Below are 17,484 nucleotides of genomic sequence, written 5' to 3' on the forward strand. Positions count from 1 at the left end.
GTCAGATCGACTGAATTCAAATAACGCGCGCTCATTCAGTGAACACACAGTCTTCAACCTCACTTGAGTTGAGCAAAGTCGAGAAAGCGATAGTTGCAAAGAGGGTCTTAGAAGTGTTGATTCCCTCTAACAGGCCTGACTAATGAAGACTGGTCTGGCTGATACAGATGGCTCCCTGCGTCAGTCCCGAATTAATAACGACATGTTCTATAGATTCAGGAAAATCACAATGTAGGTGTTTTGAGTCTTCCTGGCACAATGCGCCAAGCCCCCCCTAAACCTGACACATGCAATGCTGTGGCATATCGATGCACTGGTTCATTCAAACGCATAAATGGACATAATGAGGGCCCGTAACACCATTCCCAAAGTCTGAAAGACAACATTGAAAGGCGGTATCAGAGCACCATGTTTCAAGGAATCAAAATAACATAGAGAAGGCCGCTGCATAAACTGTCAGTGAACAGCACCTCCAGATCAAAATTCTGGTGGAAAACTCCCAGGGTCCCTAATGTTGTTATTGGAGGTGTTCCTTGGGTAAATCGAGGTTTATGGAAAATAAGCCGGGCCTGGTTACTAATGAATAGGAATGACGAGATAACCCAGAAAGTGTGGAATGTTAGCTGTGGTTTATTAACTCTCTGTAGGTGGCAATGCTGATCAGGATTGGTGGCAGAACTTTTCATTTTAACAGAAATATTGACCGAATCGAGAAACGATTTTATAGAATGGTTGTTCTTAGTACATGAACTCTAGCTAAAGGGAGGAGCTCGCTAGATGTAAGCTGCACATTGCAGTTCTATCCGTTGGTGCACACACTCTGACATGGCTGTAATGTTGCCAAATGTGATTTCAGCCGAACTGTTGAGGGAAATGCGACACTGATTCACTCAAAAGGGAACCATTCCCATTCCCAAACCGTGACCCGCTGATTTATTAGCTGGATTTCTGCAGCTCCGTGTATTTAATGAATGCTTGTGTGCAGTCACCGTCCATTGATAAGCCGAGTGTTACACGCAACGTTGAGAACTGGAGTTTACTGTTTAAACTTTAAATTACTTCCACTGCAAAGTTTTGTCGAAAGTACTGCTTTCGACCTTTCGAGGCAGGATGAGGGTGAGTGAGGCGGGGGGGGGGGGGGGGGATAGAATGATGATTTAATGTCAAAACCTTCCAACACTGCCCAGTTGAGTTAATTTTAGAACAAATTGGACGCGATGCAGGACACGAATATCCACCTTTCCTTTGCATGAAACTCTGGCAGAATTTTAACATTTTTGCTAATGCATTTGACAAAACCACACGAATCTACTTTAGGATTGTAATCCTCAACCTCACTATTCACATCAATTTGACCCAGTGTTTCGCAGACTAGGAAACCGACTGACCCGCGGACCGGCAGGAAAAGCCTGCAGGAGCAACATTTGGTGTTCAAATAATTAATCCTTCATCCTTCGATCTTTAGGGCCTAATGAAATATGTCTTACACGCCTGGGGTGGGAACATAACGGCACAGTATTTATCCATTATCTGTTACAAGTCAGATCGTTTGCCTCATATTTAATATATAAATATAACGTTAGGAGCAAACTAAAGCCGAATATTTTGCAATGCATGCCACAGACCCACGATGCTGAATGAGAAATTCTCAACTCAATTGGATACATGATACATCTAAAAGTCAGAAAGTGATGCCCGCATTTAACATCTCGGGGTGTACTTGAGAAGAAACAGAACACTTCTTTCCACCTACATTTCTGGTTGATTTTTCCCGGCTTCTCAGTCAAAATGCACAAGCCTTATCGGAAATAAATTCTAAACAGGTCAATCAGGAATGTTGGCCTCAGTGTAACACTTATTGCACATTCGATGTGTGCAGGTTAAGTGATTGAAGTGCTCAATGTGACCCTGTGTCAGTTGATGGATTTCTGTGAATTGTATTGCAGGTGAATAATCTGATCTGGCACGTTCGTTGTTTGGCATGTTCGGTTTGCAGGACCTCCCTCCGCAGGCATACCAGCTGTTACATTAAAAACAAGGAAATTTTCTGCAAAGTGGATTATTTCAGGTAAGGACCTACTACTTTCCCTTGGGAATCTAGATGGTTGTTTTAGTTCCCGTTTGGTGAAGGCTCTTAAAGTGCGTCAACTGGTTCAAAAAAGAAACACAGCAAAGTGCGCGCTTGGAGCGGGCAGAAATAAATATTTGCAGACTGCGTCTTAATATTTCACAATCAACATTTGAAGCCTTTTAAAACATAGTCATATTTTTGAGTTGCAGGATGATTATTACACCCAATTGTCATCAGTACAAGTTGTATTTTTAAAATGTTGTCAGTATGTATATACACAGCGTGTATGTTGGTGGGTGTTTGTTTGTTGGTGTCTGTGTGGATTTGATTTTTGTGTGTGTGCCTGTATGGATATGGCTGTCTGTGAGTGTGTGTGACTGTGTGTGTATGGTGTTTGTGTGTGGCTCTGTATAGCTTTGGTGTTTGTGTGTGTCTGTATGTTCGTGTCTGTGGTGTCGGTGTCTCTGTGGATTTGGGTGTTTGTGTGGATTTGTGTATGTGTGAGACTGTGTGTGTATGGTGTTTGTGTGTGGCTCTGTATGGATTTGGTGTTTGTGTGTATCTGTGTGTTGGTGTCTGTGTTGTCTGTATGTTTGTGGCTGTGTGTGTGTGTCTGTGTGTCGGTGTCAGTATGGATTTAGTGTGTGTGTCTGTCTGGATTTGGGTGTCTGTGGATTTGGGTGTCTGTGTGGATTTGTTTGTGTGTGTATGGATTTAGGTGTCTGTATGGATTTGGGTGTCAGTGTGGATTTGGGTATGTGTGTGGATTTGGGTGTCTGTGTGGATTTGGGTATGTGTGTGGATTTGGGTGTCTGTATGGATTTGGGTGTCAGTGTGGATTTGGGTATGTGTGTGGATTTGGGTGTCTGTGTGGATTTGGGTATGTGTGTGGATTTGGGTATGTGTGTGGATTTGGGTGTCTGTGTGGATTTGGGTGTCTGTGTGGATTTGGGTATGTGTGTGGATTTAGATGTCTGTATGGATTTGGGTATGTGTGTGGATTTGGGTATGTGTGTGGATTTGGGTATCTGTGTGGATTTGGGTATCTGTGTGGATTTGGGTATGTGTGTGGATTTGGGTATGTGTGTGGATTTGGGTATGTGTGTGGATTTGGGTATCTGTGTGGATTTGGGTATCTGTGTGGATTTGGGTATGTGTGTGGATTTGGGTGTCAGTGTGGATTTGGGTATGTGTGTGGATTTGGATGTCTGTATGGATTTGGGTATGTGTGTGGATTTGGGTATCTGTGTGGATTTGGGTATCTGTGTGGATTTGGGTATGTGTGTGGATTTGGGTATCTGTGTGGATTTGGGTATCTGTGTGGATTTGGGTATGTGTGTGGATTTGGGTATGTGTTTGGATTTGGGTGTCTGTGTGGATTTGGGTGTCAGTGTGGATTTGGGCGTGTGTGTGGATTTGGGTGTCTGTGTGGATTTGGGTATGTGTGTGGATTTGGGTGTCTGTATGGATTTGGGTGTCAGTGTGGATTTGGGTGTCAGTGTGAATTTTGGTGTCTGTGTGGATTTGGGTGTGTGAGTGGATTTGGATTTGGGTGTGTGTGGATTTGGGTGTCTGTATGGATTTGGGTGTCAGTGTGGATTTGGGTGTCAGTGTGAATTTTGGTGTCTGTGTGGATTTGGGGTTCTGTATGGATTTGGGTGTCAGTGTGGATTTGGGTGTCTGTGTGGATTTGTGTGTGTGTGTGGATTTGGGTGTGTGTGTGTGGATTTGTGTGTGGATTTGGGTGTGTGTGGATTTGGGTGTGTGTGTTGATTTGGGTGTGTGTGTGGATTTGGGTGTGTGTGTGGATTTGGGTGTGTGTGTGGATTTGGGTGTGTGCATGGATTTGGGTGTGTGTGTGGATTTGGGTGTGTGTGTGGATTTGAATGTGTGTGGATTTGGGTGTGTGTGTGTGGATTTGTGTGTGCGTGTGGATTTGGGTGTGTGTGTGGATTTGTGTGTGCGTGTGGATTTGGGTGTGTGTATTTGTGTGTGTGTGTGGATTTGTGTGTGTGTGGATTTGTGTGTGTGTCTGGATTTGTGTGTGTGTGAATTTGTGTGTGTGTGAATTTTTGTGTGTGTGAATTTTTGTGTATGTGAATTTGTGTGTGTGTGAATTTTTGTGTGTGTGAATTTGTGTGTATGTGGATTTGGGTGGTGTGTATGGATTTGAGTGTGTGTATCTGGATTTGGGTGTGTGTGTGTGGATTTGGGTGTGCATGTGGATTTGGGTGTGTGTGTGGATTGGGTGTATGTGTGTGGATTTGGGTGTGTGTGGATTTGGGTGTGTGTGTGGATTTGGGTGTGTGTGTGGATTTGGGTGTGTGTGTGGATTTGGGTGTCAGTTTGGATTTGGGTGTGTATGGATTTGGGTGCGTGTGTGGATTTGGGTGCGTGTGTGGATTTGGGTGCGTGTGGATTTGGGTGTGTGTATGGATTTGTGCGTGGATTTGTGTGTGTGTGTGGATTTGGGTGTGTGTGGATTTGTGTGTGTGTGGATTTGTATGTGTGTGTGTGTGGAATTGGGTGTGTGTGGAATTGTGTGTGTGTGAGTGGCTTTGTGTGTGTGTGTGGATCTGTGTGTGTGTCTGGATTTGTGTGTGTGTGAATTTTTGTGTGTGTGAATTTGTGTGTGTGTGGATTTGTGTGTGCATCTGAATTTGTGTGCGTGTGTGTGGATTTGGGTCTCTGTTTGGATTTGGTGTCTGTGTGGATTTGTGTGTGTGTGTATTTGTGTGTGTGTGTGGATTTGTGTGTGTGTGTGGATTTGGTGTTTGCGTGTGTGTTTGTCTGTGTGGGTTTGGATTTGGTGTCTGTGTGTATAGGTGTCTGTGTTGTTTGTGTGTGTCGGTGTCTCTGTTGACTTGTTTGTGTGTGTGGATTTGTGTGTGTATGTGTCTGTGTGGATGTGGGTATCTGTGTATGTGTGAGTATGGATGTGGGCGTATGTGTGTCGGTGTCTGTGTGGATTTGTGTGTGTGTGTGTGTGGGTCTGTGGGTGTCTGCGTGGATGTGGGTGACTATGTGTGTCGGTGTCTGTGTGGATTTGTGTGTGTGGCTGTGGGTGTCTGTGTGGACGTGGGTGACTGTGTGTGACGGTGTCTGTGTAGTTTTGAACAGGTCCTTTCAATACATCACTAAAGTCAGGTCGCATGGGTCAGGTACCCGGGCAGGTGACAGCAATCTGTCCTTTACAACAGAAACGTGTGGATTTGAAAGTTGAGAGAACGTTTGAAAGCTGCAACCATCAGATCAAATAATACCTCGGGTCTCATCTGAAAGCAGTGTCCACGTTAAAACTCGCGTGCATTGGGCTAAAGTACCGAATCCATCCTGCCGAACAACTTGTATTCACGTTTTATTTTCCACTCGCTCTGAGACAGCTTTTATTTTTAGCTTCTTGGCATTCATCTAATGTTTTGTTCATTAAATTCCGCTTTCTTTCACATAACTGCGCGACTCATTTAGACAATTAGGTGAAAATAATCGCCAGTCCTTCCATGATGTGCAATATAGGTAATGTCATTATTAGAGAGGAACAGAAACCCCTTTGTGTGCGCGCTCTGCGGGGCCGGCACAGGGACTGTGTGCCACATTGAAACATTTCACAAGGTCACAAATTTCCATTTTTTTCTCAGAACTGGGAAATTATACTGCCCCCTTTTATTCATCAACTTGTCAATTTAAGTTCCCTTTGTAATTTAAATTCCCAACCAGTCACCTCTCCCAATGCGGGTATTTGGAGTGAATGCGGATTGCCAGTGCTGGATTGCACGCAGTTGCCCTTACCACGTTGGAATATTTGTGGGTGGCTTGTATCTTCAATACACATTTCAAATATAGCTGCAAAGTCATAAAATCTTGCTCAGTCTGGGCACGGAAGATTAATCTTATTTCAAGTTGTAAGTATTCTGCACCCGGGTGCGTAGGATTTTCAGAGCTTTACTCGTGCAAGTATTGATTTGATCTTTTCGATTGAATCTAGTGCGATATTGAACCCTGTGTGATATTGATTGACAGTAAGGCTGCGGTCCCATCCACACTGGGGGGGGGGGGGGGGAGGGGGGGATCTGGTTACGTGATGAGGATCTGCTCACGTGGGGAAGGATCTGGTCACGCTGGGTCTGGTCACTGAGGGGTTGGGTGGGGGGGGGGATCTGGTCACTGAGGGTTCTGGTCATGGGGGATATATGTGGTCACTGGGAGGATCTGGTCAATAAGGGTTGGTCACTGGGGGTAGATCTGGTCACTGGGGAGATCTGGTCACTGGGGAGATCTGGTCAAGAGGGGTCTGGTCACTGGGGGTAGATCTGGTCACTGGGGAGATCTGGTCAAGAGGGGTCTGGTCACTTGAGTTGTGGATCTGGTCACTGGGGGGGGGGGGGGGGGGCGGGGTCTGGTCAATGGGGTTGGATCTGGCCACTAGGTAATTATCTGGTGACAGGAGGAGTGGGTAGTCGCTGGGGAATCTGGTCACTGTGGAATCTAGCCACTGAGGTGAATACTGGGTGGGGGGGGGGGGGGGGGGGGTGGATCTGATCACTGGGCTGTGTTGGATTGTTGCAACTATGTTAATATTCATCTCAGGGGCGAAGACACGGATGAATCATTTGCAGAAATTTTGATAGGAAGTAGGTTTCTCCTTATTTTGCTGCTAGGGAACGTATACACTTACAACATTCACTTCTGTCGGTCCGCCAGCGACTACCCGTATGACACCATAACTATGTTGTTTGGATCTGCGTCTAAGTTTAATGCAATTAGTTGTGATTGTCCGGTGCGAAGTATCCACATGTGTTTTATATGATTTGAACACGCTGGAAGTTAGAGTGAGGCAAACCTGTGCATGCCTAAGTTTTCGCATTACCAGTAAAAATGATATTTTCGCATCATCGTTATTTTATCCCTTTTAAAACGTCCCCCGAATCTTTTATCCCGACTCTGTGCTCGATTAAATGGACAACGTTTGAGCTTTGAGCAAGTTTGTTTTACAAATATATCACGGCATAGGACCCGCTGTGGCAGCCTGACAAAGTAATTCTCTTAAAATTTCAAACACAGTTGGACTTATCGGAGTGATTATATTCAAACAACGCTTTCGGTGTGAACCAAAAATAGACACTATGCCCCAAAGTCTAGATCCCACCAATTAGGTATATGTATGTGTGCGTATTTGTGTATATGTGTGTCTGCAAAATATGTGTTAAAATGTGTGTATGTGTGTGTTTGTATATATATGTATGTGTGTGTGGGGGGGGGGGGGGGGGAGGGGGGGAGTAAAATTTGTGCATAGGTGTGTTTGTGTATGTGTGTGGGGGGGGGGGGGGTAAAGATGTCTGTATATGTGTATTTGTATATGTGTGTATATATGTCGGTGTGGGTAAAGATATGTGTGTTTGTATATGTGTGTATATATGTGTGTGGGTAAAGATGTGTATATGTGTATATATGTGTGTGGGTAAAGATGTGTATATGTGTGTATATATGTGTGTGGGTAAAGATGTGTATATGTGTGTGGGTAAAGATGTGTATATGTGTGTATATATGTGTGTGGGTAAAGATGTGTATATGTGTGTATATATATGTGTGTGGGTAAAGATGTGTATATGTGTGTGTATATATGTGTGTGTGGGGTAAAGATGTGTATATGTGTGTATATATATGTGTGTGGGTAAAGATGTGTATATGTGTGTGTATATATGTGTGTGTGGGTAAAGATGTGTATATGTGTGTATATATGTGTGTATGGGTAAAGATGTGTATATGTGTGTATATATGTGTGTGTGGGTAAAGATGTGTATATGTGTGTATATATGTGTGTATGGGTAAAGATGTGTATATGTGTGTGTGTGGGGGGGGGGACTAAAGATGTGTATATATGTGTGTGTATATTAGCACAGGGCTAAATCGCTGGCTTTGAAAAGCAGACCAAGCAGGCCAGCAGCACGGTTCGATTTCCATAACAGCCTCCCCGAACAGGCGCCGGAATGTGGCGACTAGGGGATTTTCACAGTAACTTCATTGAAGCCTACTTGTGACAATAAGCGATTTTCATTTCATTTCATGTGCATGTGGGTAAAACTGTGTGTATGTGTGTCAACGTATGTGTATATACATATATATATATGTGTGCGCGTATAATCGTCAAATTTAGGTATTTTAATTTACTTCTTGCTGTCCATTCTGCTAAGGAATTAAATCTCACGCATTCATTTTTTTTTCATTTGTTTAAATTGAATTGTTGATTTCACAAGAAAGGTGTCCTGAAGCAGTAACATTCAAGGTACAGATATAGAATTTCATGCCTTGGGGACAATGGGTTTTGGTAGAACTTTAAACAAACTCTAAAAGGATTTTTAAAAGTTTGAAAACCTATTTTACGTTTTATCGCACTTCTGTAATGAACCAGCCGTCAAATTGTTTTTTTAAATTAAAATACTGGCCACTAACCGAGCATTTTGATCGGTTATGTAGACGATTGGATCATCAGAGCAGAATAAAATTAATAATTTCCAGGCAGGAACAATTTATCACATCAAAGTATATCCGATTAAAATAAGGCTCGGTTTAGCAACGGTATTCTTTTTAAAAAAAAGTGATACAAGTAGAAGTATAGGTTAGAACAACTCTATAATTCAGGATTCTTCTTGAAGCGAATGGACGTTTCCCACAAGCCCAGTGTGTGTGTGTGTGTGTGGAGACATAGTAGAGAATAAACTTTCACCTTCTGGATCTTCCCGCTCCTTAAAGAGGTAGTTTGCAAAAACAAATGCCACCAATGTAGGTGTTGACATTTGACATGCTCGCCATCCGATCGGAGACTCTAAGCTGGGAATAATTGAAAACAGTGCAATAAATTGCCGAGGGTGATGGTAATTATGTGCTTCAGCGCCACATTTAACATCTGGGCGCGCAAATAACCATGTCTGAGTAACCCTTGGTCGTCAAGAAATATGAATATTTTTCCATCTGTAGCAGTAAGATCATTTGGACTGTTTTCTGACTTTCCATAATACAGATGGTGGGGGGTGAGGGGGGGTGGGGGGGGGGGGGAGAGGGGGTCAGGGTGTTATTGCGGCTGCTTCAACACCCCCCCCCCCCCCGCCCCACTCCCCGACTGCTCTCATCAGATCACAGTTCAAAACCTTGTCCCCCCCCCCCCAAATAAGTGTGCCTTTAGCAGGAATTATGAGGATTTGCGCAGTGCACAGATAACAGTCCATGAAGATTGATCAAATATATTAGAGTTAGGAGCCACTGATAACCTCGACTCTACAGTGATCTCAATGCGACTGTACATTTCATCCAATCGCTGTCCGGGACAGCCAGCTCTTTTTTAAAAATGTATTTTTAAACTCCATCCTTCAAGTCACAAAGCCAACACGCTGTGTGCACGGTGCTAACCCCTTAATCCATCTCCCGGAAATCAGTTCAAATTCAAATTGACTCCAATTCATGGTCGCCACAAGAGACACACACACAAGATCCTAGCTGACAAGAACAGGCGTTACACCTCACCTTGGGCCGACAATCTATTGTAATTAAAGTAACCAATAAACAGAGTCAGAAACATTACCAGCAATGAACGGGAACAACTGTTTAAGATTGAAATGATTGTCAAAAGATTACTGGAGGAATATAAATTAAGATTTTTTTTTTTAAATGGGTGTAGTTTAATTTACAACAACTACACTTCAAACAGCGCTTCGTATGCGATAAAGCGACCCTGAAGTCGTGAGAGGGGTTATGTAAATGCAAGTTTCGAAACACAAACTTTTTAGCTTTTTAAAATATCGACAATTGGGAGGAAGGAAGTAACCCGCACAGTCTGGTGTAACTATCAACTCAAATATAAGGGGGACATCATCTGTCGGCTGGTTGTATTAATATTCCCGCTGTGTGTGTGTGAATTCGTGGGTGCAATGACACTGTCTGTGTGAGATTCCCACTGTCCCTACCTACTGTCTGTGTGAACCGACTTTCTGGCGGGCCCGCTGAGCATTGAGGATGGATGTTACACTCGGCTGCGCCATGGCTAAGATAGCATGGCAGTGTCATCCCGGACTTCGCCCCCCTCCTCCCTTTCCCTCCCCTCCTCCCTTTCCCTCCCCTCCTCCCTTTCCCTCCCCTCCTCCCTTTCCCTCCCCTCCTCCCTTTCCCTCCCCTCCTCCCTTTCCCTCCCCTCCTCCCTTTCCCTCCCCTCGCCTCACCACATTTCATTCATGGAGCCCTCTCACACTCAGGGTTTAGGGTTTAAATGTGGAACAGATCGCAGGGGACAGAACCGAGAGCCATCAAGTACAGCAGGGGCTGTACCGGTCAGCTGAACTCCCAAGATTGCAGTAAAGTTATCACCTCCCCTCCCGGGCAGTGTTATTTTAAACAAATGCAGCTTTTATTTCGGGGGAAACAAACTTGCCCCCGGAGCCATGGAATCAGACGAGTTCGTCTCGCCAGAGGCAAAACCCGCGTTGTACTGTTTTGAAAAAAAGATAGCAAATAATTACAGCCCATAATGTGCAAGGCTGCTGTTCAGTTATTCACTGTATCTTGATCTAAGTAGAACAGTTCGATGTGATTGGGACATTCTGAATCCTCTCGTCTGAGGACTGAAATTCGCTCCTATTAATTTAAACAACATTGTCAATGATGCTATTTCTCCCTGTTTTTTTTGTATCAGAAATTGTGTTGAATGTTTAAACAGAGCCGCGTGCTCCAGGAACTCTAGCACGAGTCAATAACTGTTCCCTTAGCAACCACCCTGGCACCAAAGAACTAAAGTATCCAATTAAAATGGTTACTGCAATTACACAATTAACGATTTCATGTCATTACATCACTAGGTGCCACTTAGTAAATCCACCTTTCTCACTTGCTTTTTTTAATGTAATTCCGCGCTGTTCGTAGTGGAAGCAGGAAACATGTCGGGAATCCATTGACCGATTTTTCTGCAGCCGAGGCAAGTTGCCGTGTGTGCTGCCTTTAGTGGGGATGGCGAAATAGCAGAGGGAGGAGATTTCTGCAGGCCAGGCCTGTCCTCGCCTTGCAGGGAGGGGGCACGCTTGCAACTGAAAACAGACAGTGGACAAGTAGGAAATATTCAGCGGCTCAGTTAGCACCTGTAGGGAGAGAGGCAGCTGATTTCGTTGGGCTCATATGTAAAGGAAACCAAGACATTACCGTTGAGCCCAGTGTTCTTAGTCTCGGGGAATGTGTTTTTTTAAATTCAGAGGGCAAAGCTGAAAGCATGGTGTGATGCGTCATGTGGTCGAACATCCAACGTCTAGGCTGAACAAGTTGTACATAAACGATAAAGGAATCGAATGAAAAGATTGCATTATGCCAAAAAATGAAACATAATCTGACTTTGGCCTGGAGTAAATACTTTTTAAAGTGATGCTCACCAGAGATAAATTCTAAGCTACCCAGGGAACCTCGTTTATAATATCACATGTTGACTTGTAACTGCCCACAGTAATAATCTGTTGTGTGGGTATTGCCTGGACCATTTCAAGTTCCACTGTGGCTTTGAAGTGAAGAGTTTGAGTTTCACAGTGCGGAAAGGATACAGTGCTCGTTGCGATAATCAATCAACAACCAAATCCATAACCTGTCCACGAACTACAGGGTACAAGGTCAGGAGTGTGATGGAATACTCTCCACTTGCCTGGATGAGTGCAGCTCCAAGAACACTTACAAAGCTCAACACCAACCAGGGCAAAACTGCCCCACTTGATTGGCACCCCTTTCGCAAACATTCACTCCCTCCACCATGGACTAACAATGGCAACAGTGTTTACCATCTCCAAGATGCACTGCAGGAACTCACCTAGGTTCCTCAGACAGCATTGCCCAAACCCACGACCACTGCCATCTAGAGGGACAAGAGTAGCAGACACACGTGAACACCACCACCTGGTAGTTCCCCTCAAGTCACTCATCATCCTGACTTGGGAATATGGCGCTGTTCTTTCACTGTCATTGGGTCAAATTCCTGGAACTCCCTCCCTAACAGCACGGTGGTTGTATCTACATCACATGAACTGCAACAGTTCAAAAAGGCAGCTCACCACCACCTTCTCAGAGACAATTAGGGATGGGCAATGAACGCTGGTCGAGCCAGTAATGCCCACATCCCTTGAATGGAAAAGAAAATCAATGGTCACTTGGACAGAGAATGAGACCATCAAAATATTCTTAGTTGGGAGGCTGATAACTTGGTTAAATTGGTTAAATAAGCAATTTGAAAAATGCAATGTGTCAGCTTACATTCCATAGGAATTAATTAGTAGGTGGCTGATTTAATTTCAGGATTGTCTTTCAGGGACTGAGATTAAAGGACATTAACGGGCAGCACAGTGGTGCAGTGGTTAGCGCTGCTGCCTCATGGTGTCGAGGACCCGGGTTTGCTCCCGACCCTGGGGCAGCATGGTAGCATGGTGGTTAGCATCAATGCTTCACAGCTCCAGGGTCCCAGGTTCGATTCCCGGCTGGGGCACTGTCTGTGCGGAGTCTGCACATCCTCCCCGTGTGTGCGTGGGTTTCCTCCGTGTGCTCTGGTTTCCTCCCACAGTCCAAAGATGTGCGGTTTAGGTGGATTGGCCAGGCTAAATTGCCCTTAGTGTCCTAAAAAATAATTTTAATGGGGGTTGTTGGGTTACTGGTATAGGGTGGATACGTGGGCTTGAGTAGGGTGATCATTGCTCGGCACAACATTGAGGGCCGAAGGGCCTGTTCTGTGCTGTACTGTTCTAAATTCTAAATTCTAAATTCTAAATCCTGGGTCACTGGCCGTGTGGAGTTTGAACATTCTCCCGTGTCTGCGTGGGTCTTACCCCCACAACCCAAAAGATGTGCAAGATAGGTGGATTGGCCACGCTAAATTGCCCCTTAATTGGAAAAAAAATTAGTACTCTAAATTATTTTTAAAAAGGACATTAACAGCCCAAAGTAACTGTTCGCAGCATATTGGTTCAGATCTATTTTTTTGAATTTAATTGAATGTTATCGGTGTTGGTGAGTGATATCAGTACTGAATACTTGCAATAAGATTTTGCATGTTTAGTTATACAATAAAGCTTCTTCCCCCTGCATAAACTGCGCTTTCAGAAGAGCTTTTCTACTCTATAATAATCTCTTAATTTCTCATACCAGCTACCTTTATTCTGTGAGATTGTTTTTACATAGGACTCTTCCAGCCTGCAAACAGAATTGACATTCATCCCATCTGTTTGGGTTGGATTTGAACACAGCTGCCAGAGTTGAGAGGCCCACATCATGCGGCCCACTCGACTTTGCTTTTGTTTAAAGTTCGTTCAAACTGTAAACTTGTCGCAGGGATTGATCATCAAGAACATTTCTGTTGCTCCTTCATTTGATACCCACCTAGAATCCTGCCCTAGCACATTGTGCTCCACTTTGATATAATTGTAATTGGTGTTCTTCTGTCTTTTCAGGCATTGAGTGTACATTATATTCCAGTGAGATCATTATATTCGACTCAGTTCTCTGATCTCTGTTTCTTTATGGTTAAGTAAAGCTATAATGAGCCCAATATCAATGGTACTCTGGAGTGAAGGTCTGAATAGTATCCGTTATGAAATTTCAGATATACTTAAAATGAACAGAGTTAGGAAGTAGTCTTTTAAAGGGTAGGCATTGTTGAGGAGGTACTTTGCTCCTTAGACTTTCTGTACCACATTTTCAATATTTATTTTGACGTATTTTTTTAATGCCGTGTTTACAACTTGGTATATTAAAATGCATGGTATGTTGCGGTAGTGAGTGAGCTTTGGGTTGTGGATGACTCGGGAAATTGGTTCCTGGAAGTGGTGTTGTTATTAGTCTGCACTGCTGTGCTGGGCTGCTGTGTCAGAACTCTTGTGGGTTTTGGTGTATGTGTCACTCAAACTTTGAAAGTTAACCTATTCAGCAGGCTGGATTGTGCTCTGGATGCTGACATCTGTGCAGTGTGGAATGTTGCATGGGCAGAGTTGTTAACTGGCACAGGCTCACACAGGAAGAGAAGAAAAAATGATTTAGGATGACATTGCCCTCAAAATGCTTTAATGCAGGTTAAAGCAGGTGTTGCAACTGGTAGATAGACCCTTTCATTTTATTACTTTAAACTATTTGTAGTTAACCTTGTTCATAAATATGAAAAACAATCTCTCATATTGCCAATCTCATTATCTTTCTGAGTGAACTGGGCTCTCACTTAAGAATTCGGCAGCTGTGTTTCCCAGTGTAGTGGTCCAAAGCTAGCCTCCCATTCTCGCAACAACCTCCATGAGTAATTTATGTGTGATCAACTCAATTTATAAGCCTAATACTTTCAATTATTTTTCTGAAGCATTAATATTATACAGACACAGGATTATACAATATTGCAGTAGTAGGTAGGCTTGCTTAGGCATACACATAAAATAAATCCATCAGTTGGTTAGTTCTTTTTCCTTAAAAAGTTCTTTGTTCTGAATATTGTGATTGTGTGGTTTATTAACAGGATTAAATTGAGAACCATTTAACTTTGTCAGTGTAAGCACTGTGGTTAGCACTGCTGCCTCACGGTGCCAGGTTCGATCCTGGCCCCAGATCATTGTCCCTGTGGAGTTTGCACATTCTCCCTATGTCTGCATGTGTTTCACACCCACAACCGAAAGAAATGCAGTTAGGTGGATTGGCCACACAAAAAATTGCCCCTTAATTGGAAAAAATGAATTGGGTACTCTAAATTTTTAACAGAAAAAAAACTTTGTTAGTGTATATGTTGTCAAAAACACTTGCTATCGGGGCAGCACAGTGTCGCAGTGGTTAGCATTGCTGCCTCACGGCGCTGAGGCCCCAAGTTCGATCCCGGCTCTGGGTCACTGTCCATGTGCAGTTTGCCCATTCTCCCCGTGTTTGTGTGGGTTTTGCCCCCACAACCCAAAGATGTGCGGAGTAGGTGGATTGGTCACGCTAAATTGCCCCTTAATTGGAAAAAATGAATTGGGTACTCTAAATTTATTTTTAAAACATACGCTGTTATATAGATCGCATCACTGCTCCTATGATGTGAAGATTGTCCCTTTTATGCCAAGTCTCCAATCCTTGAGTGTTTAAAAAGTAAATAAAAGCATGTTTGAATTACTGGACAAATGAGCAATATTACTTATTTTAAAAAGATGTTTCTGAAGAACTGGTTAAAAGTTAGGCACCCCAAGGCCATGGCTTAACTTACCTTGATTACTTTGAAAGTGCACTGCTTCCAGCATACGCACCACCTCACAGCCAGCCAAAAAGCAGCAATTTATTCTCCAAAAGCACTTTGCACCAGACTTACATCAGGACATCAAGAATATATATGGATGTATTTATCTAATACAGGAATAAAAGTAAGGGTGGAAAAGGGACATATCTTTTCATTACAAAAATAATGTTGTGCCATAAAAATAATGATGCACATGAGTCTCTTCCAATAAAACTTTATAATATTGAGTGCTCTTGAAGCAATTGGAAAAGTATCTCAATGTTATGGATGAAGTTAACATGTATCCAGAGGTTCCAGCTGACCAACACCATTATGGAGTTACCTTATGGAGCGCTCGGGTCCCTATAATATAGATGCAAACAGGTCCAAAGATGTGCATGTTAGGTGGATTGGGCATGCTAAATTGACCCTTAGTGTCCCAAAATGTGCAGGTTGTGGGGTTACAGGGATAGGGCGGGAGTGGGGGATCCTCTTTCGGAGTGTCGGTGAAGACTTGATGGGCTGAATAGCCACCTTCTGCACTGTAGGGATTCTATGGCCGTCAAAATGAAAATACATTGTCCACATGAAGCCAGTTAATTGAGATCCCTGCATCATGTTCAAAAAGGAACTGCTGTGTCTGGAAAATATTATTCTACAGTACTGCAATTGGAAGACAAACCTTGATCACAGAGGAAAGAATAATCATGATGTGTACTTTTTAAAACTCCTTAAGCCGCTTTAGGAATCGATCGTTGCTAGGTCATCATGTGTGAGAATTCTGTGAGAAATTACACATGACAAAAATGGTCTACCTGCTCTACATACTATTTTGAAATTATGAATTGAAGTATGTCTGTCAGTCATACCACTATTGTGCTATTCAAAACACAGTTAGAACGAGCACGTTTGCCACCATTGCTCCAGGTGTCTTTTCTACGTAGCCTAACATTTACGTTTTCTGCATCTCCTATTTATGGAAGTATTCATTTTCCCAGGTCTTTCCTACAGTTGTGTCCTGGAATGGTGGATATTGGGCCTTCATCTGGATTTCCCATTAGTACAAACTCTAAAATCTAGTGTAATAAATCACAAATTTTAATGCTTTTTATACAAAGCGGAGCAACTGATGGGCAGCTTAGCTAATGCTTTTGCCACAACAGTAACTTTAAAAACATACATCTGAGTAGTTACCTGGATGTAAACTGAGACATCAATCAAAGTCATGAGCCCAATACTAGCAGTGAAAGGGCAGATTGCACACTGGAAAATAAACTGAAGCCAAGTGGTTGACCCTAACGTCGCCGCATAAACCGTGTTGCAGCCAACGTTGGTAAGTTATTGGCTTTGGGCCTGGCTTTCCTTTACCGACCAAGTTAAGTTTCACGAGTGACTGATGAATGTGTTTTACTGACTGTTCCAGATGCCAATGAGACAATATTTTACCAATTATAGTCTGAAAACTGCAGCCAAGATTTTTTTTAACACTCTCATAGCATCAGAATTATGGAAATAAATAATTTTCCTTTAATGTCACAATGGAACATTGACAACTCTTGTCAATTTTCTTGATTTTTTGAGAAGTCCAATAAAATCCATTTTGAAATGTGAATTAAACAACGTACATCTGTTCAAACAGACCACTGGATCAATCTCCCTGTGATTGGTAGCAGATAACAGGGCACAAAAGGTTTTTCAAAGTATTAAACCATTCTGGGGTGTAAATTCAGGTTTAGTTTGAACTGCAGTATGAATATTTAAAAATGCAAATTCCATTATACTCTTGCAGGAAAGTTTTTTTTCTGTATATTTAGAGAATGTTTGAAAGTAAAAAGTATTTACTGCAGCAACCAGTTGGGACAGACATTCATATGTGGTTGAAATTGGCAAGGTTCTAAAACAATAACATCATAATCCAACAGGAACAACACAGCATATGAGAGAGTATTACCAGAACACTGGCCACTTCTGACAGAATTACTAAATTTAAAAAATGCATAGTTTGGGCAACAGAATGCTTTTATAAATAATAAATTCATCTAAATAAATCAATTAAACAAAGTTTGAAAATATCAAATTTTGACTGGAGGAAAAAGTAATAGTGATTCACAATCAGTAATCATTGAATGCTATGGGAATAGGTCTTTTTTTAAACAAATGTGTGTGTTGCTTCTCCATTGAG

The 17,484-nt window shown here is 42.8% G+C and overlaps 1 protein-coding gene across 1 annotated transcript in view; it reads left to right on the forward strand.

The window, feature by feature from the left end:
- lhx6 (LIM homeobox 6) overlaps positions 1 to 17,484 on the forward strand; it is a 71,460-nt gene that overhangs the window by 3,344 nt on the left and 50,632 nt on the right. The window contains exon 4 of the mRNA XM_038782375.1: positions 1,947 to 2,068. Within this exon, the coding sequence (XP_038638303.1) occupies positions 1,947 to 2,068 (122 nt within the window). The remainder of the gene's footprint in view (positions 1 to 1,946; positions 2,069 to 17,484) is intronic.

The sequence above is a fragment of the Scyliorhinus canicula genome, chromosome 21, assembly GCF_902713615.1.
Source record: "Scyliorhinus canicula chromosome 21, sScyCan1.1, whole genome shotgun sequence".
NCBI classification, from domain to species: Eukaryota; Metazoa; Chordata; class Chondrichthyes; order Carcharhiniformes; family Scyliorhinidae; genus Scyliorhinus; species Scyliorhinus canicula.